At 44.8% G+C, this 27934-nt stretch overlaps 1 protein-coding gene across 7 annotated transcripts in view; it reads left to right on the top strand.

Moving 5' to 3' along the window:
- Positions 1–27934, top strand: part of PAPLN (papilin, proteoglycan like sulfated glycoprotein) — a 60796-nt gene that overhangs the window by 21921 nt on the left and 10941 nt on the right. For 5 of the 7 annotated variants that reach the window (XM_079308006.1, XM_079308004.1, XM_079308003.1 and 2 more), the window contains 19 exons: positions 7959–8074; positions 9444–9504; positions 9776–9878; positions 10747–10877; positions 11199–11322; positions 12041–12121; positions 13063–13235; positions 13773–13896; positions 15444–15570; positions 16246–16311; positions 18336–18543; positions 20215–20391; positions 21655–21811; positions 22444–22530; positions 23034–23334; positions 23458–23575; positions 24243–24372; positions 25560–26208; positions 26973–27110. In XM_079308006.1, the coding sequence (XP_079164132.1) occupies positions 7959–8074; positions 9444–9504; positions 9776–9878; positions 10747–10877; positions 11199–11322; positions 12041–12121; positions 13063–13235; positions 13773–13896; positions 15444–15570; positions 16246–16311; positions 18336–18543; positions 20215–20391; positions 21655–21811; positions 22444–22530; positions 23034–23334; positions 23458–23575; positions 24243–24372; positions 25560–26208; positions 26973–27110 (3071 nt within the window). The remainder of the gene's footprint in view (positions 1–7958; positions 8075–9443; positions 9505–9775; positions 9879–10746; positions 10878–11198; positions 11323–12040; positions 12122–13062; positions 13236–13772; positions 13897–15443; positions 15571–16245; positions 16312–18335; positions 18544–20214; positions 20392–21654; positions 21812–22443; positions 22531–23033; positions 23335–23457; positions 23576–24242; positions 24373–25559; positions 26209–26972; positions 27111–27934) is intronic. The other 2 variants (XM_079308008.1, XM_079308009.1) reach the window with 2 other exon arrangements.

Genomic DNA, 27934 nt, shown 5'->3' with positions numbered 1-27934 from the left:
AAGCTGGAGAGAGTTATCACTTGAAATAAAGAGAATGGATTTTTGGTTAGTTCTTTTTTTTCTTTTCTTTGGTCTTAGAAGTAATAGCCATGTGGTTTAGCTTTGCTGGGAGAGGTTACTTTATGTTAAGTCAATGTGATATTATCAGAAAAAGAATGCAGCAATTAAGAACTAGGATTCCTGTTCCTTTCTGAGCGAGAAGTAGGATTTTTCTGAAGTAAATGCAGCTTGAGAACAGTTTCCCTGACTTGAAGTTAAACTTTATTAGTGAGTTGGACATCTAAGGTAAAAAGAGTGGAAGTGTTAGCAAAGGAAGACATTACATGTTTTTTAGGTGTAAAGGAACAGAGAGTGGGGAGGAAAGGAGGCAATTATCACTTGAAATAAGTGTTTTGCTTTCTAGGCCACCTTTGAAGATCAGAGATGAGGGACCAGAAATCAAGCAGAGTTTGTTATTTGCCATATTTTCTCTTACAAATGGAAATATGCTTAAATGAGTGCTTGCAGTCTCACATCTAATAAAAAAATCATACTGTATATTAAAATAACCAGAAAAGGGATATATTCCATTCAGTTTGTCTGTTTACCTGCCTATCTCCAATTTGGAGATCTTGGTGATATTTTTGGAAGGGATATGACTGAAATACCCTGAGACTGTGCAAGTTGACATTTCTCTGTAGCTTTAGATTCTACTCCCTGCGTGCAATCAATAGTTCCTCTTGAAGCCATGCTGAATGGAAGGAGAAGTCTTGCTTGGCCACCAGTTAAGTACAGCTTCCCTAACATACTGGATCTGTCCAAGTCATACATTTCATCTGAATGCTGTTTCTTTATACGGATCTACATTTCTAGGTCGAAATGCTAGTTTTTTATTCATTCTGAATAAGTCAACATTGTTATTGTTTAAAGTGCTAATCTATTGAATAAACTTTTAGATGCCTTAGCCAGGTTTAACAAAGGGCAGAAGGTGCGCAAGCACATCAAAGTTAAGGTCATACAGAAACAGTAAAAATTACTGTGAGGACAGAGAAAGAGGAGATCTTACTATTCTTCCTGTGGAGGGAAAGGTAGAAAACAAGCACAAGAATAATTTTACCAGGTAGGTCCAATTTGTTTTGGCCCATAACCTGTTTCCATCTATGTCACAAACATGTGTCTAGAAAAAAAATTTAAAGATGGCAAGTGCAATTTCCCCCAGTACACTTCCAGTTTATGATTCCTTTGAGCTTGGTATGTCTCTATTTCTCTTCCCTGAATTTGGTCAATGCCTCCTTGAAGCCATAAGACCAAGATCCTGCTCTTGAGAGCAAAATATCAACTATCATGTAATGATTTATGAATATTAATTAATAATTAATAAATAATAGCAATTTGGGATAGGATTTGTGTTTCCCCTGTGTGTCACTTAAGTTGCCTACATTAAATCTCCATTGTCATTTTAGTGATAAATTGCTTTTACTATAATGTTTTCCCATAGTTCTTTGCAATATGTCTCTGGTTTTCTGTTGTCTTTTATTACCCTATATTACCCTTATCATCTGCTTTCATTACTTCTGTGGTTTTGGCATAACTAATAAATGTGTTGAGGCATTCCGGTTCCTTATTGAATTCTGCTGCTAATGTCAGTTCTTGCAGTGGATGGAGATTTTACTTCTGCTTTTGTCTTTGAGACACCTGCTCATCATCCATTGAACAACTGTCCTTCTGGCTGCTTAACTTCCCTTGAAGCTTTAGGTGAAGGATTTTTTGGGAAGTATTTTGCAAATCTGAGTGTATCTGGCAGGTTACCTTTGTTGATGTGTTTGTGAATTGAAGAACTGCAATATTCTTAGAAGGATTTGCCTTTAAAAGTCTTACTGACTTTCCCCCAAACATCCTGTATTTATGCAGGTGCCTGCTAGCTCTGTTCTTTGTTATAAGTTCTATTAATTTATCAGCTGATGTCAGTTTTATGCTCTGTGAATATACAGTTCTGTAGGTTCCCCTGGGATCATTTTGTAAACTGGTGTCAGATTTTCCACTTTCCAATAATCACATGCTGAAGTGGATATAGCTGAGAGGGTTGTCTGCTAGTAACAGTTTATCCATTTCAACCTTGAGTTCCTGTTAGGCCCCTTGGATAAACAACTTCTGGTGACTTCATACTGTGTGTTTTGTCCACTTTTCCAAATAAGTTTGGGGTCATAAAGTTTACTCACAATCATTCTCTTTGTAGAGTTTTCTGAATGTGCTCCATTTCCTCCACAAGGATTCCAAGAATAAACTTGACTTCTCTGCAATGGCTGTATCTTTTTAGAGTTCTTTAAATCCCCTCCTCAACTCCAGGCCACCCAGAGTTTCTGGAAGCCTTTCCAGTTCTGAAAAGTAACTGGTACCTGCTCTGCCTGCAGCTCAGCATCACGGCACAGTCCTGTGGAACAGCACATCCCTGGCTGTGCATGCACCAGGCATGCACCATATCCTCCCCAGCTGACAGAAAATCCGTGGGTGTGGAAGGAGCCAACTGTAGTGTGGGACAGCCCAGAGAGAGGGAGCACTGTGAGGAGTGTTGAAGAGTTGAACAGGGAACATGGGAAAGAGCTGGGAGCTATGAGGGAGTGGGTTCAGTGATGTAGGGAGAACCTGAAGTGTTTTGACAAAATGGAGGTGTTGGGGAACTGCTGGCTTTTTCTGATTTGTTAGAGGAGATATGCTAATGAGCCATGGCTAGAGTGAGAGTGGGATGAAAGGACATGTACACAGTGAGAGTAAACCATAAACCATTAAAGCTAACAAAGCCTGGGGTTTTTTTTCCTTGTCTTTGTAAAGCAGCTTGTCTTAAAAAGATACTCACTTCTTCTGCATCACTTTGTATTTTGCTTCCTGCTGTCACCATCTTGTTCACTTTCATTCTTGTTTTTCTAGTTTTGCTCACATACAATTCTTTGATTGCTTATTCATTATTCATAGAAATGATACTTGGCATTATTCACCTTCAAAGCTCTTTGCAAGCCTGCTGTGTCTGAGCCAAGATCAATGGTTAAGACAGAATTATTAAAAAATGCTTTGCTGATGTGGTTTGGATTCATTAGCTCATTTCTGGTGGCGTTTTTGACTAATAACCCTAGCCATCTTGAAAATGCATATTGGCATATATCTATATTTTATCTATATTGGCAGATATCTACATTTTAAATATGTAAGATATACTGAATGTTTTCAGCTCTGTTTCAATTAAGTTTGAAGGTTGGATGTCATGCAGACCTTAGCTATGTGGAAATAAATTATTGGTGATCATCATTGTAGTACTGGGTAATTCTTCTGGATATAGAAAGGAGAAGGAAATGGTTAAAATCCCAAAGAGCTCGTGGTCTAAGGACACACTTCATGTGGATTGTTTTTGTTAGGGCCCTGAGGACATTGCTAACACCCAGCCCACTGCCCAGGACTGCCTTGTAGCCTCCTGGGTCTGCTGGCTCCTGCCCCAGTGATGCTGCAGTGAGGATCTGCACAACTCTGCCTGGCCAGCCATGGACCCTGATGAGCCAGGCCCACCTGCAGTCTCAACTCCCAGCCTGGTTTCAGGTGGAGGTGCCCAATTCCCAGGGCTGGGGCTGCTCCCTGGCTGGCTGTGCTGCTCTGGGAGAGCCTCCCACTACTGGCTCCTAGTCCACAGGGAGCAATTAACCTTTAGGGACACCTTGATACTTGTCTTTCTTTGTCTCTTTCTGGTATTAACTTTTATCTCAGCTATTAACTTCTCCCCAAGCACTTATTATTCAATGTTACCAGAGTTGCACGTTTTCATTGGACAGTTCTTACTTGCCAAGACTTTGGCAATGAGACCACTACAGTAGTGGTGATAGTTTTTGTTTGTAAAATATTTGGCTTTCACCCTTCTCTCCTGCATGTTTCCTAAATGATGCCACAGTTTAGGGTGTGTCAAAATAAACACTAACCATATTTCAGAAACTATGAACACCAGAAAGCAGACATTTATCAAATAAACTTATGCAGTGTTATTTCAAAAATACTAAGAAAGGTTAAAGAAAGAGAGTCTGATTTTGACTGTAGTTTTAAGCCATGTAAAAATTACATTACTGTAGCATGATATTGCTCATTTTATCATTGTGAGCAATATCTGTTTTCAGTGGATAACAGCTGGACAGGGTCTTGTCATCAGCTTCTGTTTCCCACCACATTCTGGTATCTGGTCCCAGTGGAACCCAATAAGCATGTGAAACAGTCCCAGAAGTCACAGTAACAATATTTCAGTGTCCAAAATGATGCATCTCAATAGGCCAAAGCTGTGCAGCCTTCTGGGCTAAAATAGAGCAATTTTGGCCTTGTCCGAAGCCTCTCGAGCATAGCGTGGTTATCAGTAACCAAGTGCTCTGAGCAGTGACTGCTGGAGTGGTGCAACAGGATGTTTTGTTGCTGCTTGTTAGCCTGGAAAAGCAGCACCAAAAAAAAAAAAAAAAAAAAAGAAAAAAAAAAGAAAAAAAATCACAAAATATTTCAGTGTGACTGAGTCCTGGAAGGTTCCCAAGGAGCAAGGGGTAAGAACTTACCTGGGATGTAGGTTATTTGGACATGTGGCTGTAGAACTTCACTGCTCACTTGGGACTGTATAGTAAATTGATGTTTGCTTTGATAGCCTGCTAGTATTAGAGTTGCAACAAGGCACTAGGAAATTATTCCCACTGAATCACTTGTCCACCGTTGGTGATACAAACTTTGTGGATCACTGCATGCCTGCAATGTCTTTGTCTGGGAAGTGCAGTCCTCTTCCCATGCATAGTTTCCTATCCATCTCATCAAACTGACTGGAAAGTCTTTCAAGGATCCCTTTTAAAGTGTTCCTATATAGTAGCAGCATTTTTTGTCTTTGTGAGTCAAGTCCCATTCACAGCTTCTCTTCTGTGCATGTTTCATACACAAAAATAAACATTACATTGTATATAATAAGCTATCTAGGATACTTTTCCAGAATTGTTTTGTTTGCATGTGATGCATACTGGAATTGTCTTTGCAGATGAGGTCTGGAGGTCTAATGACTCAGAGGCATAGCTTTTTACTTGCTGATGATATCAGATACAGTTGGCCTGGTAACAGCAGATGCTGCGACTACGTCAGCAGTTTGTCTGTCTAAGAACTGAAGAAAGCAATGCAGTGTTCATAAAAATGAAATCACTGGCCTTCTAAATTTCTATACCACAGCAGCCTGTGTGCAAATGAGCCCTGAAAGCCCACAGTGCCAGGGTCATGGGCAATATTACTATTCCCAGAAAAGATGCATTACTGGTGTCTCAACTGGTGATAAAACTTGGGCATTAACTGACTGCTCTTTGAGGAGTTTTTAGAAGTCAGGGAAGATGGTTGTATGCATTTTCTCACTTCTCTTGAAACATTAACATATATACTTTATGCAGACAAAGAAACTACATTCTTGTATGCGTGTCAGGCTGAAGCAAGGGAAGAATGGAACCAAATGAATTTGTTACAGTGATGGATATTGTAGATTTTTCATCCTGAAATCCATGAGGGAGTGGAATCTTGTTGTCCTGGCTGACATGAGATAAAAGCATTCCAGAGTCTGAAGAGAGCAGAAAGAGGCTTTTGGAACAGAAACTGGCTGACAACACCTAAAAAGTCCTGTTATCAGGTTATGTAATCATATATTTATTATTTATTATAAACATGCAGCTTTATCTTTGCCTGTATACACGTGTGCAGTTACTGAAGTAATGAGGACCGTACACAGATTTCCAAATATGGGAATTGGGCCCCTATTAAAATTTTTCTCTGACACTGTACAGCTTTGGGTGGATTCTTTTGTCTGATGCTCCTTTTGGGGTATGCGTAAATGGAGTGATTCTGAGAAAAATGATTGTTCCTGCACTCTGTGGGTGCATAAGCCTTACAACAAAGAGTCCCTGCAGATTTTACTCTCTATAGAAGGAATAAATAATTCTAGTTCTGTAGGAGGGATATTGGAATATTTATCAGGGTGGTGTGTGTGTGTCAGGAAGGGCTTTCTATCCTAATTGCCTTCCAGTAATCTGACTTTCAAATGCTCTTCCTTTGGATTTTTATCTACATGTTTCCTTCTCCCTTATGCTGACTGAAAGGTCCCTTGTTTCCAGGGTGAGCTAATACTGCACCTAAATCAGTCAGTTGATACAGAGGAATAAGACTGCCGAGAAACAGAGCCGTAGCATATTTTATTCTTTTGAGAGTAAGGCAGGAGGGATTACAGGGGGAGGAATTAGGTGTCTGAAAGAAAAACTTGGGAAAATAAGATTGCTGAAAAAACCTTGCTGAAAGCTAAAACACTATTGTTGGGTTTATGCCAAGAAAGGCAAATGAGAATGCAGAAGACAAACAGTGAGCTGAATATCTGAAGTGAAAGAGTAGGAGAAGGGTTTGGCACAGGGTCAGGGAGATGTTGACTTGGCCAAGAGGAGGTATGTAGAAGAGGCTGTAACCTGGGCAGTGCCACTGAATGAACAGGGTGAAGGCAAACAGAGTTAGTCTGAACCAGAGATATTAGAAAAATTGCACAGGATTTGTGTGAAGAAAAGTAAGTAGCTGGGCTAGGAAGAAAGTGTTTCAGATTAGAGAAATATAGGTAATAATTTGGTAATAATATAGGTAACAATCTGCAGCTAGATAGTTGTGGGTAATTTGGTAGTAAATGCATATATATTACTGGGCAATAATTTCTGACTGTTGCTCTTCCGGCAGCAGGGCATTATTCCTTAAAAGAGGGTGAAGTAAAGAAATAAGACTGTAACTTGGACATATAGTAAGGAAGACAGTGTGTGTGTAAAACCATAACCTAAATTAAAGAGAGGATGAACCCATGCATCTTGCCTGAGCTGGACTCACTGGATTTATTAGACTAGCTCCTATTTCTAGCAGAGGCTTGGATGTTTGTGTGTGGAGGCAAGTTAGATCTCATCACAATAACTTTCTACCTTTTTTTCTCGACCTGCCCACTCTTCACTACAGCAAATGTCTCAGTGCCCAAACGGCCTGCACTACCTTCTCAGTGGTACAATTGTATACATAAACTACCCTAGAGGTGCAGCTGCACAGCAAACCCTGTTTTTACAGTGTCCCTCACCATGTAACCTTGCCCTTACCTTCTTTTTTCGAGAAGAATTAATCCTACTGCATCTTGCAAATATTAATTTTTTTCCTTATGATATCACCTTTCTTCCCACTGACCACACGTGTCCCGCTGTATGTGGATTTCATCAGCTGCAGAAGGCCTTTTTTTCTGAAAGTATGATATTTTGTGTTATTTCCAAGACAACAATGTAGTTTGGTTGGTTCCATCATGCTTGTAAATTTTTGTCTATATTATAATGATTATTTCTCTTAATGTCCGTATCTGACTTTCTAAATACAAATTATTAAGGGTTTTGCTAATGATGGCCCAGATCTGACATTGTCATTGCACACAGCTGGGTAAGGGGAATAAAGGTCCATATGTGGAATTCTGTTGCAGTAAAAAGTGTGTTCTGGGGATTTTCTTTCTGCTTCCTTTGCTTCTCTTAAGTATTGGACTTAGAGCCAAGGGTTTGGGTTGAAGTGGCTCTATTGATCTGGTGTGGAGTGACGGTGCTCAAAGCCCCTGAAGTAATGATTTGCCTTTGCTGCCTTGCTGAGATGAAGATGCTATCCTCTTTTAGATCGTTATTCAAAAGTGCTGAAATTCTATGAATAGACAAACAGTAGCAGTTAAGGGAGATTATGAAGCTGGATGTGCTGTATGGCTTCAGGAAGCTAATATTCCTAGATACTAGAGACCTGATCTTTCTGGTATATTACTGTGTGCCACTTTTCATGTTAGAAATACAGCACAGCAAGACAGCCTTTTTTGCAAGAGAACACATAGGATCTCTGCTTCATTTTTTTCCCCCTGTGTTGCCATGCCTTTTTGTTATGTCTGTGGGGTTTTTTATTTCCAGGGCCGCCGGATGAAACGGCAGGTTGATGTCTGGGGGAGCTGGAGTGAATGGAGCAAGTGCAGTCGGAGCTGTGGCGGTGGAGTCAGCTTTCGGCAACGGCGCTGCTATTCCCAAAGGTGAGACATAACTTTTTTTTTTTTTTTTTTTTTTTTATTTTCTTTAAATGTGTTGTGCTGTTACTGAGCTCCTACAATTATGTTCCAATATACATCCAGAAAAAAAAACAACTTTGTGTTTGCTCTCAGGAGACTGAGCTCTCTTTGAGATGAACCTCCATTTCAGTCTTGTCACTGCTGTTTCGAGTAGCGCCCTCTTCAACACACTTTGGCTTGCTTGCTTTGGCTCCTTTGATAGAGCACAGCAATCTCTCTGTGAGATTTGATGCTGTGCAATCAGGGGATTGGCATGGTAGCAGCTACTCAATCAGGTCTAGTGTGGCAAGCCCTGAGGGAGATGGAGAACAGGCCAGAGCAGTTGGTTTCTCTCCTGAGAGCTGGTGACAGTGCTGAGGTTTCCTCAGGTTTATGATTCCCAGGACGGTAAATTGCCCCAGAAGAAGTGGAAGAGTGAATTTGGCTCAAACAGTGTTAGTGCTGTGCCACCTCATTTGCAGCTAGGTTAGCTGCATCCTAATGAGGATGATGGCTGGTATTGCACCTGTTGGGAATGATGGACCTTAGAGATATTGTTGTGGATGAAAACAATGCCAAGGAGAGGAAAAAAAAGCCAGACTCTCAATAATATCCTGAAATAAACAGCCCCTCTCTGTTTAGAGAGATGAGAGGAGGTTTTGTAATAGAAGAAGCCAGAGTTATGAAACTTGTGCTTCCACACAGAATAAAGAAAGGTCTCTTTTGAAGGCTGCTCATTATAGTTTATACCTGCCAGAATCCCTGGAGGCCTGTCTCTCCATTTTAGCAACACTGAGGCGTTAGACATTGATTGGCTTTTTAGATCAATTTCCTCCATAATTGTTACTCTCAATAATTCTCAGCTGGGGTCATTTGACTGGACTAAGGGTGTTGCACGCTTTCCATAGGCTTGTTTAGCTCTTCCTAATAAGGCATCTGCTGTCCACAAAAAAAAAAATCAAGATAAATGATGTACAAAGATAATCTGAATTGGCCACTATCCTTATGCTGCTCATAATATGTCCCTCTCTCTCGTATGGACACCTCAACCTTTTGCTGGTGGATGATAGACTGAAATCTCAGCTTCCATTATTTAATTGAAACATGACCCTGAAGAGCTGTATTGCAATTGTTCATGGTGTGTGTCTCATTCATGCCAGAACACAAACTATAGCATAAAATACTACTAGAAAGTGCTAGCTTGCTTTAGTTGTGAAGAAGAGCATTTTAGTTATTTTGGGAACTCTGTGAGGGTGATATGTTTGGTGTGAAGGTGATTTGTAACATCTGCCGTGAGATGACTTTTCACATATGTATTCTTCAGAAAGCTCTATGTATTTTTTCTGTCTTCCAGGACAGAAGGTCCTTCCAGTTGTATTGGACCAACACGAAGCTATCAGTCATGTAATGTTCAGGTATAGTGCTCTGGTTTTAGTTTTTCTTGCCAGATGCTCCTTTTCCCCAGATAAACATCATTTTTGTTCATTAATAAGATGTGATTATTAGTTCCTGTTTCTCTGATGTCACTGGTGCATGCAGTTCATTAACAATATCCGTTCAAAAGTATATTGAAATTATGCCCCAATTTAAAGGGGAGGAATAAGAATAAACCCCAAATTTTTATTGTATACTTTATTTTCCTCTTTTTTATAATACTCCAATACAAACCTTTTCTCTTCCAAACAGAGCTGCCCAGAAGGTTCCCGAGACTTCCGGGCAGAGCAGTGTGCAGAGTTTGATGGGACAGAATTCCAAGGCAAGAAATATAAATGGCTTCCATATTATGGAGGTAATGATAAACATGTGGGGTTACATTTCATTGCTACCTATCAACAATAGATTTTGAAGTGACTGTAATATTTTCTACTGTAGTATCCCTGTAAAGGTACTTCCTTAGTTGGAGTGGGGAGAATGGAAAAAAATTATTTTGCCAGCAGCAAAGCATTACTGTCCTGAAGACACTGGATGCATGAGCCAAGAGACAGCATTGCAGCAATATGTATGTACTTGTCTCTTGTAACAGCCATTCCTTCAGAAACGTTGCTCAAGGAAATCTGGAACTGGCTGCAGCTAGATTCCAAAGCATCAGACAAGCAGAAGTTCTGCTGTGTTTTCCAGTATTGTCAGAAGAATATTAGCAGGGCACAAGAGAAGCAAATGTATGTAATTAATGAGTGCTTCAGAAAATATGACATCTATTTCATCAGCCCATGCTTTCTTGAGCAAACAGCTCAGAAGGCAGGAAACAGGGGTCCTTGCTCTGAGCCTTGATATGGTATCATTCATAGTTGGTTAACAAATTATGAGGGATTTTAAGATGGATTTAAAAGGATTTTTGGTTGTTAAAATAGCAGTTCTGTATCAGCACTTGTTCTCATTCTAGAAAGCCCTGTACTCCAAGGAAGTATAAGAGCAACCCTACTAAGGAATAACCAAATATCCACTTAGACCAATGTCCCCTGAGGAAATATTTGCATACAGAGAGATTTTACTAGGGTATTTTTCCATCCTCTAGCACTTTGTGACCCAGAAATTCATTCAACATCTGCCACTTAATATCAGTAGACCCCTCTGTTTCTGCTGCTGTGATCTAGAACTAGGCTCCTGATGCAGTATCAAGCTATTATACAATGTTTCTTTTTTTTCTTTCCTGCCAGCACCTAATAAATGTGAGTTAAACTGTATTCCTAAGGGAGAAAACTTCTACTACAGGCACAAGGAAGCAGTGGTAGATGGGACTACCTGTGAACCTGGCAAGCGAGATATTTGTGTAGAGGGAGTTTGTCAGGTTAGTCATCTTGATCTTCCTTCATTCATCATTGGGTCTGTCAGTCTTTCTGTTGTCTCTCTTTGCTCTACTTGACCTTTCATAATAGCATCAGAAAAGGTGAATCATTCAGTTTCAAGGTGCTGAGGAACATGTGGACAGCGTTTATCTGTCTCTGGATGTGAAATAGTAAATAACAGTTTTGTCATTTTATCTGCCCTACCCTGACTTTCCAAGCTCCCTAGATTCAGGCTTTCTCAATAGATCTATCCAGAATTTGGCCTTCTTTTTCCCCCTCTGTCATCACAGTTTATTCCTATTCATGCTCCTGTGTTCTGACAGGCTGTTGGCTGTGATAATATGCTGGAATCTGCCAAGAAGGAGGACAAGTGCCTGCAGTGTGGAGGAGATGGCAGGACCTGCTATGGTGTGAAGGGCACCTTTGATGTGGCCACCCTCCCCAAAGGTACAGATGATCCTAGGTAGTTTAGGCAGGTGAGAAGGAGAAAGTTAAACCAAGGGCTGGTGGGGACACCTGCTCACATGATTGCTATAGGTGTGCTTGGATGTTCATTTGAAATATCTGTGCAGTGTGTGGCCTTAGCATCAGAAAAGGTACTCTTGGCCTTATCCTGGGAATCACTTCCTTAATCTGTGTCCATGCTGGAGTACTTGCCACGATGCTGGTGCCTTTCCTACACCCTCTCCAGCAGGTGCTATAAATGCACCATGATAACATCACCATATACTGCCTTTGTGAGGCTATCCAGTGTCTTGATAGCTCTACCAGGATTTGTACAGGGAATGCTAGAAATGGGAATGCATCTTCTGCATTTGGCCAAATTTGAAAAATTTCAAGATGTCAACTGCACCTTGTGGTCACATCACTCTATGTTGAACTTCAATATGATTCTTGCTGAAATTCCAAAGATTTCAAAATGTAGAAAATGGACTTTTCTGAGGTGTCATTGGAATTTTTTACATGTGAATTGATCTGTGGATAATGTAGGGAGAGATTATTCAGCGTGCAGTTAAAGTGATGATGGAAATGCTTCATGTCACCATCTAAAAGTCATCTAGTTATTAAGGCACAAATGAAACCATGAGCATCTTTGGTACAGAAGAGAGGCTATATGGCACCTACAGTCAGATATTGAATAATCCCACCTTTTTTTTTTTTTCAGGTTACAATCAAATCTTTATTATCCCTGTGGGAGCCACAAGCATCCAAATTAAGGAGGTTAAGCCCAGCAGGAACTTTTTAGGTATGATTGATGTCAGAATCTCTGTATCAGTCCATTTGGATTCCAGCCATTATGCTAAAATCTGGTTTTAAGGTATGGGTTTACTTTGATATGGCAGAGTGAAAAACTGGATATCATGATCTGAATATTGAGTATCCTTGAAATGTGAGTGATGCACAGCTCTGGGCTTTACATTTTCTCTCCTGTGGGAGATCTTGTTGTTGGGTGGGGAATAATTGTGACTCACATTGAGACTTCCTGCCTGTAACTTACAAGGAATCTAGCTGATCTAGCCAAATTTGGCTATGAGTTCTGTTTGGTGAATGCAAACCCTACCTACTCCTTCCATCTAGAAATTTGGTGTGGGCTTCTTTTCTCCATAGATTTCTTTGGGGCATTTGTACAGCCTCAAACTCTGCTCATTCTGCAGAGGGGGAAAAAGGAGGGAGAAAAGGCCTTGCCTAGCTTTCTGGGCAGGGCTGAGGAAATTCCAGGGGAGAAAGCAAATACTCTTCTGCTTTTTGAGTTCCATCACTCAGTGCTTAGGACAAATCAGTCTGGTGATGTTTTCCTTTGCAGAAAACTGGATTCAGCACACACCTTGCTTTTTGAATTGAGTATCTGATGAAGCAGATAGTGGTGTAAAGGAGTGTGAATCTCACATCTTAATGGCAAGCAGGATAGAGGCTGACATTGGCTGTGCTTCAGCTACTAACAGTGGGGAATGCAGAGGCAGGGCAGGAATATGCTGGAGGCATTTGGCTGTGCAGCAAAGCTGGCCTTTGATCTGCAGCAAAGTTGGCAAGAACCACTGTCTGAACACGGAGCAGCTTCTGCTAGAAAAGCTATGTGGGAAGGACAGCATTGATGGAGGATGGTGGTCACCCTCATTGGTTGTGATACAATATTGAGTGGAAACAGGAGCTCTTATGACCCTTTCTCTGGCATATGTGTTTGCCCAGCTGTCAAGAACGTGCGAGGGGAGTATTACCTGAACGGGCACTGGACGATTGACTTGAGCCGGGCGCTGCAGGTGGCCAGCACGGTGCTGCACTACGACCGTGGCTCCGAGGGTGATGTGGCCCCAGAGCTGCTCCATGCCCGGGGTCCCACCACAGAACCCCTCGTCATTGAGGTGAGAGGCTGGGCCTTCCCCTGCTGACACTGCTCTGGCTTTGCACACTGGGAGTATGCTGGGAAAAACTGGAGATGTGATGGGGCCCTCAGGAATCTTACAAGGTTGTGGGCCTTCAAGCTAGACTGCAGAAACAGCACTTATTGCTGCTTTGGTTCTATTGCCCAGAAATGAGCAGTGCAAGGCTCAGTGTTGGCTTCCTGCCTATTCCTTTGGGCACTGACTTTAAGGGAGGCAAGAGTCAGCATCAAATGGTGCTGGGGCAGGGACAGGCTCCAGGACCCTGCTTGTAATACTGTGCTGTAGGGCAAGAAATGTACTTGCTGTGACAGGAGCAGCTGGATCTTTTAAAGCCAAGAGGGATGAATGTACCCTTCTCTGAAAAATATGATGGAAGGCAAGGAGAAAATCCAGTGCAGAGAAATATTGCTTCTTGAATGGGAGGGCTGCAAGTCAGCTTGAACCCTCAGACATGGTGGGGAAATACTGTGAAGAGTAAAAGTATAATTTCCCTGATTTCCTCCGATGCTTTTGCAGCTCATCAGCCAGGAGCCAAACACGGGGGTACAGTATGAATATTACCTGCCCCTGCAAGGACAGGCCTCGGGTTACAGCTGGAGCTACAGTTCCTGGAGTGAGTGCAGCTCTGAATGTGGAGGAGGTAAGGGGAGAGGACCTGACCCCTGGTGTGGGGTTTGTATCCACACCCTGGAGGCAGTGTGACAGTGTGCTGCCCTCTGCAGCAGCTTCCCAGCAGTCTCCTGCTGAAAGCAGCACTGGGATCTGCCAACTGGGATGTTGCTAAGGTTTTGTCAAGGGAGAGTAATGCATGGAGTCACAACAGGATTGTGCCCCATGCCTTCTTCTTATTTTCCATTCCCTAGTCCTCAGACTTATTACTAGGACCTGTTTAAAATCTTCATAGATAGCTTTTGTTTTGATTTGCTTCAGGTCTTCATAGCCCTTTCAACCACTTGAGAGGTCCTCTTTAGAGAGAACTGGCTACATTAGTGAATCGCATCATTCTTCTCTGCCACAGCCTGCAAGATTCCCTCTCTCCAAGAGGACTTTCAGATCTCCTGGGGTGTCCCATTGATGCCTTAAGTTCTAAATTTCTTATTTTCTTATTTTTCAGATTCTGTAGTGCATTGGTGTATGACTCTGAACTTCATATAAAGTATTAGCAAGTTCTCTTCACAGTTTAGTTAGACAAAACAATCCTTTTCCAGCTCAAGAACCAAGGATACCATTGCAGCTTCAGGCCTAAAAAATATAAACAACAGCAAACTGAGGAGAGAAATCTTGGAGGATGTGACTTCATAACCTGAAGCTGTAATTGGACAATTAACCCCAATATGTAAATGGACCAAAACTTATAAAAATGTGAAAACTTTTGATTAGTCATCCATCTTGGGTCCATCTTGGGTAGATCTACAACTGAGCTCTTGTACTGCCCAAGGTGTATCCTTTGAAGGCCTCTTAATAAACACCTACTTTATTCCTTTAACTGTCTAGCCTCTCTTACAGGTCAGCCTCTTTAGGCATTACTATCATATTCACTTTGCCGATTCCTCCATAAGCAACATTATGGATTTTAAGCTTAAAAGAAAAACAAACCAAAAAACTTTAATCAAACAAACAAAAAAACCCTCTTCAGCTGATTAGTGTATAGAGCCTCTTCTGGGCTTCTGTGCTAATGGCCATTTTGGCGGCTTTTAGCCATGTTGTGACTGTGGGTGCTAAAATTGTCTTTGCCTGGGCATTCATATCCTGTAGGAAGCATGAAGAGTTGGTAGTTTTACTCCCATATCCAGTCCCCACAAGACTGGCCTTTTGAGTCTAACGGAGACCCCCAGTTCTGCTGTACACTGCACACACCTTGCAGGGCTCCTTCATGAGCAGCTTACAGGTTGGGTAGGGCACTCCCCTGTGAGTCTTGATTCATAATGTAACAGGAAAATTCTCCTCAGCTACACAGAACTCTACTATCTCCCTTGTTCTTCCAGCAGATTTCTATATTGGAATGGGAAGGCATAATTTTTTCCATATAGTGAGAGACAGAGACCTGCACCTGTCTCTTTTCCAGAATGGCTGAGACAGGTGTGGATTCTACATGATTTTAGAAACTTGTCTTGCCAACCCCAGTGCACTGCTAACCTAGTCCCGGGTAGCTTGTGTTGATCAGATACTCTCTTGCTTGTCCCCTAGGTTTCCAATCCCGCTTGGTGTTTTGCACCATAGACAATGAAATTTATCCGGACTATATGTGCAGGAATAAACCACAACCAGACAACAACCGGACGTGTGGCCATCAGCCTTGTCCCCAGACAAAACGGTACCATTTCCTTCCTTCTTCTGGTGTCTGACTTCTTCCTGAGGTGCTTTTGGAACTGAGAAAAAAGTGACCCTCCCACTTCTGCCCTCCAGCATGGTTCTCTCCAAGGAGGTGCTTCACTTTTAAGAGAAAGCCAAAGACAAAAGATTGGGATGATAACACAGGGATGAGTCATGAGTATTTCTGTGTGCACAAGGAAAGGGCTTAATACATCCTGTGTTCATTTTATAGGCAACTGAATTTGCCTTCCAAAATAGGGTTGCGGAAGACAGTTGTCTAGCTCATGTAGGAGATATGAAACAGATTCTCTGGTTTTTCTTCTCTTAAGATGGAACCTACAAAGGCAGAGTAGAAGGTCTGAGGTGGTGCCATTTTATGTCATTTCTGCATTCCCAGTATCTGTTCTCTTAGAAAGGGAGGATTCCTGGAGTCTTTTCATTCTCCAGCATTTTCAAACCCCTTCACCCAGGTATTTTCACCCGTACAGCTGGCTTCACTTGGCTCTTACTGGGCATCCAGAGCTGTAACATGAGCATTAGCTGCATATCTGTGTACCAGTGGAGGCCTCTGAGAGTGCTGGTGTGCGTGAGAGGGCACCTGGGAACATTTCCGAATACATGTTAGCCTGTAGCTACTTGTTTTAAGTTCTTTAAAACCTTTGTTCTGTATATAAAGGACTTCTTACATCTACCTGCCGCAAGCCTGGAGTCACAGCGGCGCACGGAGCTCTCAGATGAAGAGGTAACAAAAGGAGAAGGAAGTTGCAGAAAGCACAGGAAGGCAGCTGCTCTCTTCTGCTTCCACCTAGTTGTCCACTGAAGTCCGTGGGGGCTTTCCTCTTTGGCACTGGTGGTAGAAGTGGGTGTGCTTTGCTTTTGAAAATGGTGGTGGAGGGTGCTGGCTGGCAGCTTTGCTTAGGTGGCTGCATGTGCCTCTGGTAACTTGATTCTTAGGGGACTGAGAAGGGAATGATTTCATAGCTTCTGGCTGCTTATTCTCATGTTTTCTCTGGAATCAGGGTAAAGAAGTTCTGGAAGATTTTTTTAAAAATTCATTTACTTATCAACATAAATGAAGGAACATAAATGAAAAGAGAGCATGATCATTTGGGCAATTGTAACATTGGCCAGCCTAGCATAGATAGCAAAGAAAAAGAGCTTCTTAAAAGTTCTTCTTTCTTGGCATGGGCCCTATAGCAGGCAGAAAAAAGGCTGTAAGGTGTAATGAGTGCAAGGATGTGACAGATACAATAATGTACACTGATATATGAGAAGTTAAAAGTATCAAAAGCAAAACAGCTGTCCCACAGCAAGCTCCTAATAGCTTAGGACTATTTTTGCCCTCTGATGAGGGTCCCAGCCTTATTGTTGACCTTGTATTAATAAGAAAATGAAATAAGTGTCAGAGAAGCGTTGACTCACAATTGAAGGAAGCTATAGGTGATCCCATCTTTCCAAAACTGTGCATTTGCTATACAGGAGGCAGAATACAATAGTTGGGGGGGGGGGAGTTATTCTCATTGGAGCTTTTGAAAAAACTTGATGAATAATTTGTTATAAGTCCTGCAACCCATACCATTGTAAATATACTGACTGTATTTGTTCCCTTTCCAAAGGAAACATTTCATAGTGAAGGCCATTCAGTTTTGGGTTGACATGTGCATCTTTAACAATAAAGAAGGATGTGTTTAGAAGCTGACCATGGCAGAGACTACTGTGGAATCCTGTTAGGATGTGAATGTGAATCAGCTGGCTGAAACTCTGTTAAGGAGTGGCAAGGCCAGGCTAGGGAAGTAGCTGGAATGGTGGGGGAGAAAATATGAACTGCTTTCATTCCCTGGCTGGGCCTTACCTGGCTGCAAGGGGACATAGCAGCTGGAGAGCAGATCACCATGATGCTCCCCCTCCCCAACCAGTGCCTTTGGACTGCACTGCATGCTGGATTTGGGGATGAAGCTTCACATTGTCCCTGAAGCCAGGCCATGCAAGCTGTCCTTCCAGCTACCCAGCTAGCTCTGAGAAGCTGGACTGGGCATGGGCAGAGATTTTAGTATCTAGGCAGATTGTTCTGTGGACATTCCCCTTGTTAGCAAGGGTGTATCATTTCTGCAGCAGCTTCAGCAATCAAGGACATGAAAAGATTTATTTACATTTTTGTGGGCTTTTTGTATGTGTGCTGCAGTTAGAGAATTTTCTGATGGGAGGAATAAACCAGCTTTCTACTGGCTGTCAGTGAAAAGTTAAGCACTTCTGAGAGTGTCTGGTATGGTGTGCGGGCAAAGTGAGGACTTGGCTTTGTTTTACTGTTTCTGATAATGTCTGGAGTGTAATGTGTGGATTAGGCTGGTGTGGTAGCTTTTCTTTTAGCTGATCTGGATTGGTTTTTTTAGCTTTTTCTTTTCTTTTCTTTTCTTTTTTTTTTTTTTGTTTTTTTTTATGTTCTATTCCAGGCATGACATTTTTGCAGACATCAGGAGATCAAAAGACATGGAGAGAGATCTTCCCGTTCTGGAAGAGCTCTGCATTTCCAGAGAAACAAGTGTTCTGTAGCTGGGGATATATCTCTGGAGTAGAACTAATGCTCTGCATTGCCAATTAGGCTGGGCATGCTTGGTCAAATGGGAACTTGCCTCTGATTCTGTTCCACAAAGGGACATCATCCCTGCTTGATTTCTACAGGGATGTAGCACTGACTCCCCTGTGCCTCCAGGCAGGTTGGCTGGCCTTACTTTTGTTTTTTTTTGTGTTTGATTGTGTGACCTGCAGGTGGAAAACGGGAGAGTGGGGGCCCTGCTCAGCCAGCTGTGGCGGGGGCACCCAGACTCGGTCGGTGTACTGCGTGGCGTTTGACGGGCAGAGCTGGCAGGGGGTGGTGGATGACGCCGAGTGCATGGCCTTTGCCCAGCAGCCGCGCCGCAGCCAGCCCTGCAACGTCCGGCAGTGTGCCACCTGGAGCACGGGGCCCTGGTCCCAGGTCAGTGCCCTGGGCAGGAAACGCCCGCCTGGCACCTGCTGGAGGAGGGTCTGCCAAAGCTTAGGGACAAAGAGCCTGGCTCCAGTTCTGCGACTACAAAATCTGTGTGTCCCTGGATAGGTGGGGGCAGAGGTGTAGAACTTGTCCCTGCAGCCCTCCAATGCTCTCCTATGAACATATTCCCATTCCTCAAACCTGTGCATTCCCCTCCACCTCTGCTCTTCTCATTGCACGTTCTCTCTTCTCTCATCTGCCAATCCTTTATCCACTGCTGTGTTTTTGTCAGATCCCTCCACACCTGGCACTGGCTTAATTTCTGAGCCAGGCCTGGTGAAGGCAGAGGATCAGCAGGAGAGTTTCTGTCCATCAGTGAGGATGTGCAGTAGCACACCCTCCTCTGTGAAACAGGAGCTCATGGCTTCTGCCTGTGCTGGTTATTTCCATGTATTTTGCTGCCTTGCATCACCACCCCAGGACAGCAGTACTCCGGAAACACAGGTGACCTGCTGTTTGCTGTGTGTCTGCACAGAGGTTCTCCAAACACAGCCATGTGGTGCATTTTTGATGCTTGTGTGCATTTATATCTGCAGGAGTGGAAGGGGCTCAAACGCAGTGCAGCCAGACAGGCTTTTAGAAGCATCTTACATTCCAAGGGCTTAGAAAGTTAAGGGAATGTGTACTCAGTCCCTAAAGTACAAGTGAATTTTCCTCTATTAGAAGAAGTACACGCATTCTTGCAACATTTGATTTGCAATCTTGTGGTTGTACTTAGCCTGTCTTGAATTGCACAACAGCACAAAATGCAACTTTGAGGCATGATGACCTAGAGTGGAAAGTCCTTCCACCCCCTCTTTCCCCTCGCCTTGTGAGATGCGAGGTGTGACTTTGGGGTTGTGAAGTAAGAGCACTATTTGGGGAAGGCACCAAGGGTCATATTATAAAAACTGATGCCTGAATGATTCATTCTGGGGTTCTCAGAAGCAACTGTGTTTTGTGTACTCAAAGAGTTAAAAGGTTACTCTGGTAAATTAATGGCTGAAACTCAGCTGGGAAGCTCATCTGAAGTGATTCAGACTGTCCCCAAGTTAATGTGCTCTGTAAGACACCTTGGTAATTCCTGTAGAAGTAGGCTGGATTCCAGGAAACACCACTGTGAATTTAAGAGGGCATTGAAAATGTCACAAACTAGTTACTAGTATAAAAGTTGTCACAGCTCCATGCTGCAAAAATAGAGCACAAACACATGAGCAATTTAAGAACTTGGCCTTTTACCTTCCCTAAAATTCTTTACCTTGCATTTGCTTTAATGAGATGTAAATAACATGACTTTCCAGATATTTTCTACCATTTTGTTCTCTCTGTATTCTGCAGTGTTTATATTTTTCTAAATTCATCCTCCACATCTCCTCTGGGGAGAGATCAAGACTAATTATATGAATAGGCCAAAAGCATTCAGTGCTCTCCAGACCTCCCAAGCCTATCCCATGCTCCCATGCCTTATTGTCTCCTCTACAGCATAAACAGCTACTCTGCTAACTCCCACCCCAGAAAATTATTTCAGTGATAGCTGGTTGTTTCAGGCAGCCTCAAAATGGAGCTCTGCTCTAATGATAGGCAGCCCAGCCTGGAACTGGGTGGGCTTCTTTGTAATTGTTGGGCCCATTTCTGCAGTGCTCAGCCAGCTGTGGGGAAGGAGTGCAGACCCGGACCGTCACCTGCAGGACGCAGCAGGGCTCTCCGGCTCAGGACTTCGCTTGCCTAATGGAGCCAAAGCCATCGGCCACCCAGCCCTGCCTCAAGGAGAGCTGCATCCAGGAAATCGGCTGGCACGTTGGAGACTGGGGTCTGGTGAGCACCTCGCTGTCATGGCTCGGACACTACTGATGGTACTGCTGTGCTCCTCACAAACAAGCTTTGATCCGTGCAGTCTGCACATTGGCTGAGACTAGGAGCAAGGACTGCTTCATTACCAGCCCCTTGGCTCACAGTTGTGTTGTAACTGGCACTAGTAATGCTCCAGTTAATCTGATGCCTGCCTTGTGTGCAGCTGCTACAAAAATAAATCCTTCTGAGGAGAGATTATCGTTTCAGTGACAGTGGCAAAATGCAGCCAATAAGCTGAAACAATCCACTCTTGCTGCTTATTCCCAATTCTTTGCTCCACTGCTGTGATCAGCAGAACAGCTCTTTAGCCAAGTGTGGCTTAGAGTTCTTGGCTTCAGGACTGGTCATTGTACTTGGTGATATGCTTTAAAGTACATTTTTGTAATTATTCAGATAAACTGTTCTTCAGATGGTTTAATCCTGTTTTTTTGGTGGAAGCCAGACTGTCTTCAACCTGGTAAAAGTTTCAGGGAGTAGAGATACGGGTAGATCCAATGCATCAGGTGACTTCCAAACACACTTTTCCACTTTGTACTAGCCAGCTTGTTCTCAACTAAAACATCTTCTTGATGAGATACAGGCCAAGCTTTAGTTACAGCTAAGGAAGTTTCATATGTTAGTCTGATCCTTCTCTCCTGACTTTCTGATATCAGAAGGTCTCCCATCTGCCTCTCTGAATTAGAGAGAAATACTCTCCTAGTGTTTATAGAGCCATGTGGGTTGCACAGACACCTTATGCTATCCCCTCCTCTGAGCTGCTGCTCCCTCTCATGCACAGCTTCCAGTGAGGCAAATTCCAGTTAGCTGCTTACAAGAAAGCCACTCATTTGCTTTCCAGTTGTAACTTATTGTTCTGGAAGGCAAACTGACCCACTCACAGCTGGTGGATCCCCAGAGAATTGAGGTTCCTTTATTCCTTCAGGCTGAAATAGTTCTCTCCAGCTCCCTGAGACACCACTGTAGGTAACAGCAGCACATCTGGATGTTACAGGCTGAGTGGGGCACAGAGCCTAATGCTTCAGAGCTGGGTGGAACATCTGGTAAAATGGTTTAAAATATGGTTTTCTAATTGTCCAGATGATTCAGCTGAAATATTGCTTGCTTTGTCTTGGTGGAGGAAGCTGTGCTCAGCCTGCACCTAATCATGCAGCTGCTCTCCACTTCTGATCAGTGGGGTTTCTGCATTCAGCCTTTGCTGCCTGCTCATGCCTTGTCTCTGGTCCCAAGTGTTCCAAGAGCTGCGATTCGGGCATCCGGACACGCCAGGTCATCTGCGCTGACGGCGACTCCAAATTCTACAGTCCTGAGACGTGCAAAGCCATCCAGCCACAGAAACCAGCCACCCTGGGTAGCTGCAACACACAGCCCTGCTACCTGCCACAGCGTGAGTGGTATTGCTGCACACCCAGATTTTCCCAACATGCTTTTGCTTAGGAGTAGAAATTCCCAGCTCTCCACCAGCTTCTGTTTTCAGCTTTTTGCCTGCCTGTCTCCATCCTGTGAGTTTGCCAAGGCTATGTGCACAAAGCATCTTCAGTCTCAGTACCTGTGCTGTTTGAAATCTATGCAAGAGGCTTGGGAACAACATTGGTGTGTGTCCATTTTAAATCCAGTATTCTATGATGGCTCATCCAGTGTGTGCTGCAGACCGATCCCAGGACTCCCAGTCCAGAAGGATGGTTATTTGGGCAGGCTCGGTAGCTAAAGACTATAGCCAACTCTCATCCCTCTGTGGACTGGCTCTAAAGGAGTCATAACTGTTGAGAACATTTTGCTTCTTGTCTGTGTCTGTTCTGTGTGTCAGAGCTGCAATGCTGACTTTTGTCTGCCTGCCCGTTGTAGGTCACTTGTCCTGACAATCAATCAAATCCAATTGCTGCTCAGCAGCTATTTCACAAGAGGAACAGGAGCATTTTCATCAGCTTTTGTCTCCTGCTGTCTGCTGGATGTATTTGCAATTATTGGAGCACAGGGCTGGATTAATTGCACCCATTTTGTGCATGTGTCTCTTTGCAGAGGTCCCCAGTATGCAGGACACTATGGGATACGATGTCACTCGCCAGTCCTTGCTGACACGTTACAACCCTAACAGCCCTGCCCCAGGTTTGGAAGAATTTTTTAAATTTGGGGTTTGATGATGGAGTACTTGGAATAGGATGTGGTAGGGAGAGGGATCATTCTTTTCTCTCATTTTTTTCATGGGCTCCTAGAAACTCCAGGAGCCAGGGAAAAAATGTAGCTTCTTTCACATCAACAGTGAGCAGTATTTTAATCTATCCATGCAGAAGACTCTGTACAGCACATGGATCCCAGGTTCTGTCAGCATGACTTAAGTGCTGTCTGGAAATAATGATGCCCAAAGGAGCTCACAGGAACAAGAAAGGATGATGTGAAGGGATCACAGCAATTTGACAGGTGGTTTCTCATGAGAGCAAGAAGAATTGTCAAGGCAATGAGCAAGCTACCTCAGCCAGATCAGGAAGGGTGGGCCAGAAGACACCCCTAGATGTGTTGTAAAAAGTCCTGTTCGGTAGCCTTGGGCAGGCAAAAGAGAGCAGAGAGGAGGAAAGCTGACCAGATTTTCATGCTCACCTGCATACTTTGAGTTCTCTCCTTAGATTCTGATGATGGAAGGATGCTCCCTGGGAACACCGTGATCCGTAGTACCTCAGGTAATCAGCACATTCCATCCACCAAAGAGCATGGCATCACCTTGTTTCCTGTTGGCTGGGAGCCCCGGTCCCGCTTGCCAGGTTCCCCTCGGCTCAGCTTCTCTCAGGACCCCCCTGCAGGGGCTGGCTCCCAGGACTGCCACCAGAGCCCACATGGCTGCTGTCCAGATGGGCACACTCCGGCATCAGGCCCTCTGGGGAGAGGTTGCCCATTCAGCACCTGCCACCAAAACAGGTAGCTGGAAGTAGATAGGCCTGAGCAGGGAGGCATTGCCTTTCCTGGGGGCTTCCTGAATCCTGTAGCCCTTGCCTGTTGACCAGTCAGAATGAGGTATTACTGCAGCCCTTCTGCCTGTAGGTATGGCTGCTGCCCTGATGGAGTATCAGCTGCCCAGGGTCCAAACAACATTGGATGCCCACAGTATTACCATGATATTCAAACAAGACAAAATCATCCCACTGCGACCACTCCAGCAGTAAGTAAAAAAGCTCTTTACATTTCAGGAGCTGATAAGATATGAAGATTCAGATTTGACCCTGCTGACTCACATTGTGAATTCTGTTGGGCTCCTTCTCAGCCAGTAATGCTGAGGAAACAATAGTCCAGGCATGGCATCAAGCTGTTTGGCCCATTTTGCTCCTGTTCAGTCTGGAGCATCCATATGCAATCCTCTACAAGCAGGGTACAGAGCAGGTGATGAGGAAATGTCTGAGAAGTAGAAGGCCATCCCATGTAGAGCTGATTGAATAATCCAAATTTCTGTTGGTCAGAAAATTGCTATCCAGTTTCTAGGACAAAAAGATGGGGAAAATACGGCTTCTATTAATGGCTTTTGTTTGTGAGCTCTGCAGATTAATTCAAGGTGGGGAGGTGATTGCTCCTGTAGGTTGGGTTGCTTGTTGGTGGCAGCAATAAGAACTGAGCTGCTGCTGGGCAGCTTAGGTGTGCCTTGCAGAGAAGTGCAACCACAGCCCCACAGCTGACAGCTGAGCTTCCCACCCCTTCCCTGGATAAAAGCCTCTAGAAGGCAAAAAAGCAAACAGTGGTGCCCCTAACAGCTGACAGCTTGCACACAGTGCCTTGCATGTGCCGCTGTCCTCATGTGTGAGGATAACCCTTGGCTTTCCATTCCTGTGTCCAAGGCAAGCCAAGCCTTGTTCCAGCAGCAGCCCTCGGGCGAGTGCCGCGGCTCCGTGTACGGCTGCTGCTTTGACAACACCGCCTCGGCCGCAGGTCCTCGAGGGGAGGGATGCCTCAATAGCCCCAACTACCGTAAGTGATGCTTTGGCTTATTGGTTTAGAAACACAAAAAGAGTCCAGTAGCATATAGAAGTTTCCTGTGCAGAGGCTCTGCTCTCTGTGTAATGTAGTAAATAATCTCTCTGAAGATAATTTCCACCTGGTGGTTGAGGTAGCAGAAGCTTGGAGGGAGTGTAGAAAAGCAGCCTGAGGATTCAGCTCTGCCAGCTGCTGCAGAACTTCCTGTTGTCCTCTGGTGATAGAAGTGTGTTTATGGAATCTGTGTCAGCCTGTAGAACTACTCAGGAGTTGTTTGTTCCCGAGAGGACACTCTGATGCAGCCTGGAGTGCTCCAAATGAATTACCCAGATTTAGAAGGAGCAGGGATCTCCTGAGGAATCAGGACAGTGTTTGGCCTTCAGACACCCTGTGGACAGGGGAGGAATGAGAACTACATGGGGAAGGAGGGGTTGCTTAGGGCTACATGTATGCCCCCTGCCAGCAAAGTTCAATCCAGTGCTTGCTGTGCTGTGAGGGTTGCTGGGCAAAAGTATCTCTGCTCCTTTAGTGCCCAGCTTGTACCCTCTGCAGGCACTTTGCTGGTGCAGTGCCTTGTCCTCCTGCTGCAGCAGAGAGATTGCTTGGTGGCCATCCTTGTGGTGCAGCCTTGGGGAAGGGGAAAGCTCTCTGGATCCTCTCAGCTGAGCCATAGCTTGGCAAAGCACCTTGCAGCTGGATCCCTGCATCCAGTGCTTGCCAGCATGTGGCTGTGATACCCGTGGCTCTGGGTTTGTAGACACCTTGGGCCATGCTCCTCTTTATATCAGTGTGCAGGGGTGTTCACAGCTGGGTCTAAGCCACTTGCTTTGTGGTCTGGAAATGTGCAAATGGCAGCCATGTGTCCCTTGCAGGAGACAAAACCCCAGAGCCTGCTTTGCAGTTGCATAATTCTCCAAGCAAGGCTGTAAAGCATCTGTCTAGTATCTAGATTCAGAAATGTCTCTGAGGATGGTTCTTCCATCAGAGGCAAAACTGAGGAAAAAAGAAACATGTGAGCAGTTTCTCAGTTTCAAAGCACAGCTGGGAGGAGACCCAGGTGCCCTACTTTCCCACCTGCCTTCTGCCCACAGGGCCATCACATAAATCATCTGGGTAGGTGGCTTGAAGTCCCTGGACCTTTGGGACCCTCACATCTCCCTGTGTTCTACTCTTTTTGGTAGCATACCCTGTCATGTGCCTGCTGCCCAGTGCCCATGGCCCCTGCACCAACTGGACCACTCGCTGGTACTTTGTGGGAGTTGTTGGCAAGTGCAACCGGTTTTGGTATGGCGGCTGTCACGGCAATAAAAACAGCTTTGCCTCAGAGGAGGAGTGCATGAGAGTGTGCCACAGCTCTGTGGGAGTCAGTCATCTGGAGCTCCAGCCCTCTCACACAGAAGCCCTGCAACACCAGCAGACTGGCTCCAATTCTCATACAGGACATGCTCAGGCCCAGCAGCAATCACCCACAAGAGAGGCTGCGGGTCACAGCCAAGAAGGAAGAACCTTTGGAGCTTCACTCCCCAAGCAAGACAGCCGCAGGCAGGACAGCTGGAGGAGGGATGTGCTGCCAGAGGCCTTGCCAAGGACTGGTGTGCTGGGGAGCCAGCACTGGGACACCCAGAGAAGCAGAGTGGACAGCGTGGGCCAGCTGCGCTCCTGGGAAGCAGCCGCGCCCGGGCCCTCGGACAGGCAGAGCAGCAGTGGCCAGCAGGTGCTGCCCCGGGAAGGCAAGCAGGGGCGTGAAGCTTTCGGAGCAGATGCTTCCGTGACAGAGGCATTGGGGCACCAGGAGTCTCTAGACTTGTTCCCAGCACAGGCTCTGCACAGGTGATGATTTCCACCCACCCCTCCCCCTTGTTCTTCCAGCTCATTGTGAAGCACCAGTGCAGCTTTCTCTGAAGTGAAATGTTGCCCCAGCTGGGACCAGCTAACTGGGAATACCATGTGGTGGATTAGCTACATGTGGCCCCTTGGTGAATCAAGCCACCGTTATCCAGGCCCTGCTGTCTCTTTCCTCACACACTCCCTGGTCTCTGACAGCACTGTAGAATGATGTGTGAAAAGACTGCAGAGTCCTGGGGTCTCTGTCTGGTAGGCCTTCTTACACTGTAAATGAGAATCCATAGATATTTTTCTTGTTCTGACCAACAAACTGAGCTGACTCTCTGACTTTGGAGCCTTTATCTCAGCACTGTGTGGAGCAGCAGTGGTTGTTCTAGGGAAGATTTTCAAGATGCAGACTTTGGGTCAAGATTCAGTGTTACCCTGAAAATCAGGGGTGTGTAGAGCTAGATCTAAACAGCTCTGCATTGGGTCAGTGTCTGTTTCCTGAGCGGAACCTTGTTCCTTCAGAAGGGAGGGGTTACAGGGCTTTCTTCCAGGAGATACTGTAGCATTCGGTCTGTCAGGGGAGTAATTGCTATATATATATGGCGGTGGGGAGCCCTCTTGTTGCCCAGTGCATCTGCTCAAAGCTGAGTGGGCAGCTGGTCCTGCTTTGCCTACCGGTTGTAATTCATGCAGAGTCAGATGAGAGGCTACAGAGGTGAGGAGGGCAGCAGAAGTGCCAATGGAATCACTTTCTCTTTCAGAACAACCCTGGAGGAAGCCAAGCCCTCTCTTGTGACAGCAGTTGTAGGACAAAACATCCAGCTGGTCTGCAAGACAGGCGTGTCCTCGCTCTCCAGAGTGGAGTGGATGAAGAACAGCCAACCAGTCTCCTCTGACAGGTGAGCTCAGCTCCCTTCATTGTAGAGCAGATGGGCTCCTTGCTGGGCAGAGTGCCAAATATGCAATCCAAAAAAGACTGTCATGGTTTCACCCCAGCTGGCAACTCAGCCCCACAGAGCTGTTCACTCACCCCTGGTGGGAGGGGAGAGACAATCAGAAGGGTAAAACTGAGAAAATCCATGGACTGAGATAAAGACAGTTTAAAAGATAAAACAAAAGCCGTTGGTGCAAGCAAAGCAAAACAAGGAATTCATTCATCACTTCCCACGGGCAGGCAGGTGTTCAGCTATCACCAGAAGAGCAGGGCCCCATCCCACATAACAGTGACTTGGGAAGACAAACGCCATCACTCCCCCCTGCTCCTCCTCCTTTCCCCAGCTTTACATGCTGAGCATGATGCCATATGGTATGGAATATCCCTGTGGTCTGTCAGGGTCAGCTGTCCCAGCTGTGTCCCCTCCCAGCTTCTTGTGCACCCGCAGCCCACTGGCGGGTGGGGCGAGAAGCAGAAAAGGCCTTGACTTGGTGTAAACACTTCTCAGCAGTTGTGAAAACATCAACACTGTTTTCAGTGCAAATCCAAAACACAGCCACATACCAGCTACTGTGAAGAAAATTAACGCTATACCAGCCACAACCAGCACACTTTTGTTTTTTTTAAGAAATAAAGAAGCCCCCGTATTCACCTAAGGACATGAACATCCACCTGCTTTGTGCACAGCATAAACAGGTACAGGCTGCACCAGTAATGAGGTGCTGGCTAGAGTTACGGGGCACAGCAAGTGCTGTCCCATAACAGTGGTAGAAGGCACTGGTGGAAGCT

This window comes from Erithacus rubecula, assembly GCF_903797595.1.
Source record: "Erithacus rubecula genome assembly, chromosome: 6".
Classification (NCBI taxonomy): Eukaryota; Metazoa; Chordata; class Aves; order Passeriformes; family Muscicapidae; genus Erithacus; species Erithacus rubecula.
Note: the sequence above shows the minus strand (reverse complement) of the source record. Positions and strands in the feature narration are given on the sequence as shown.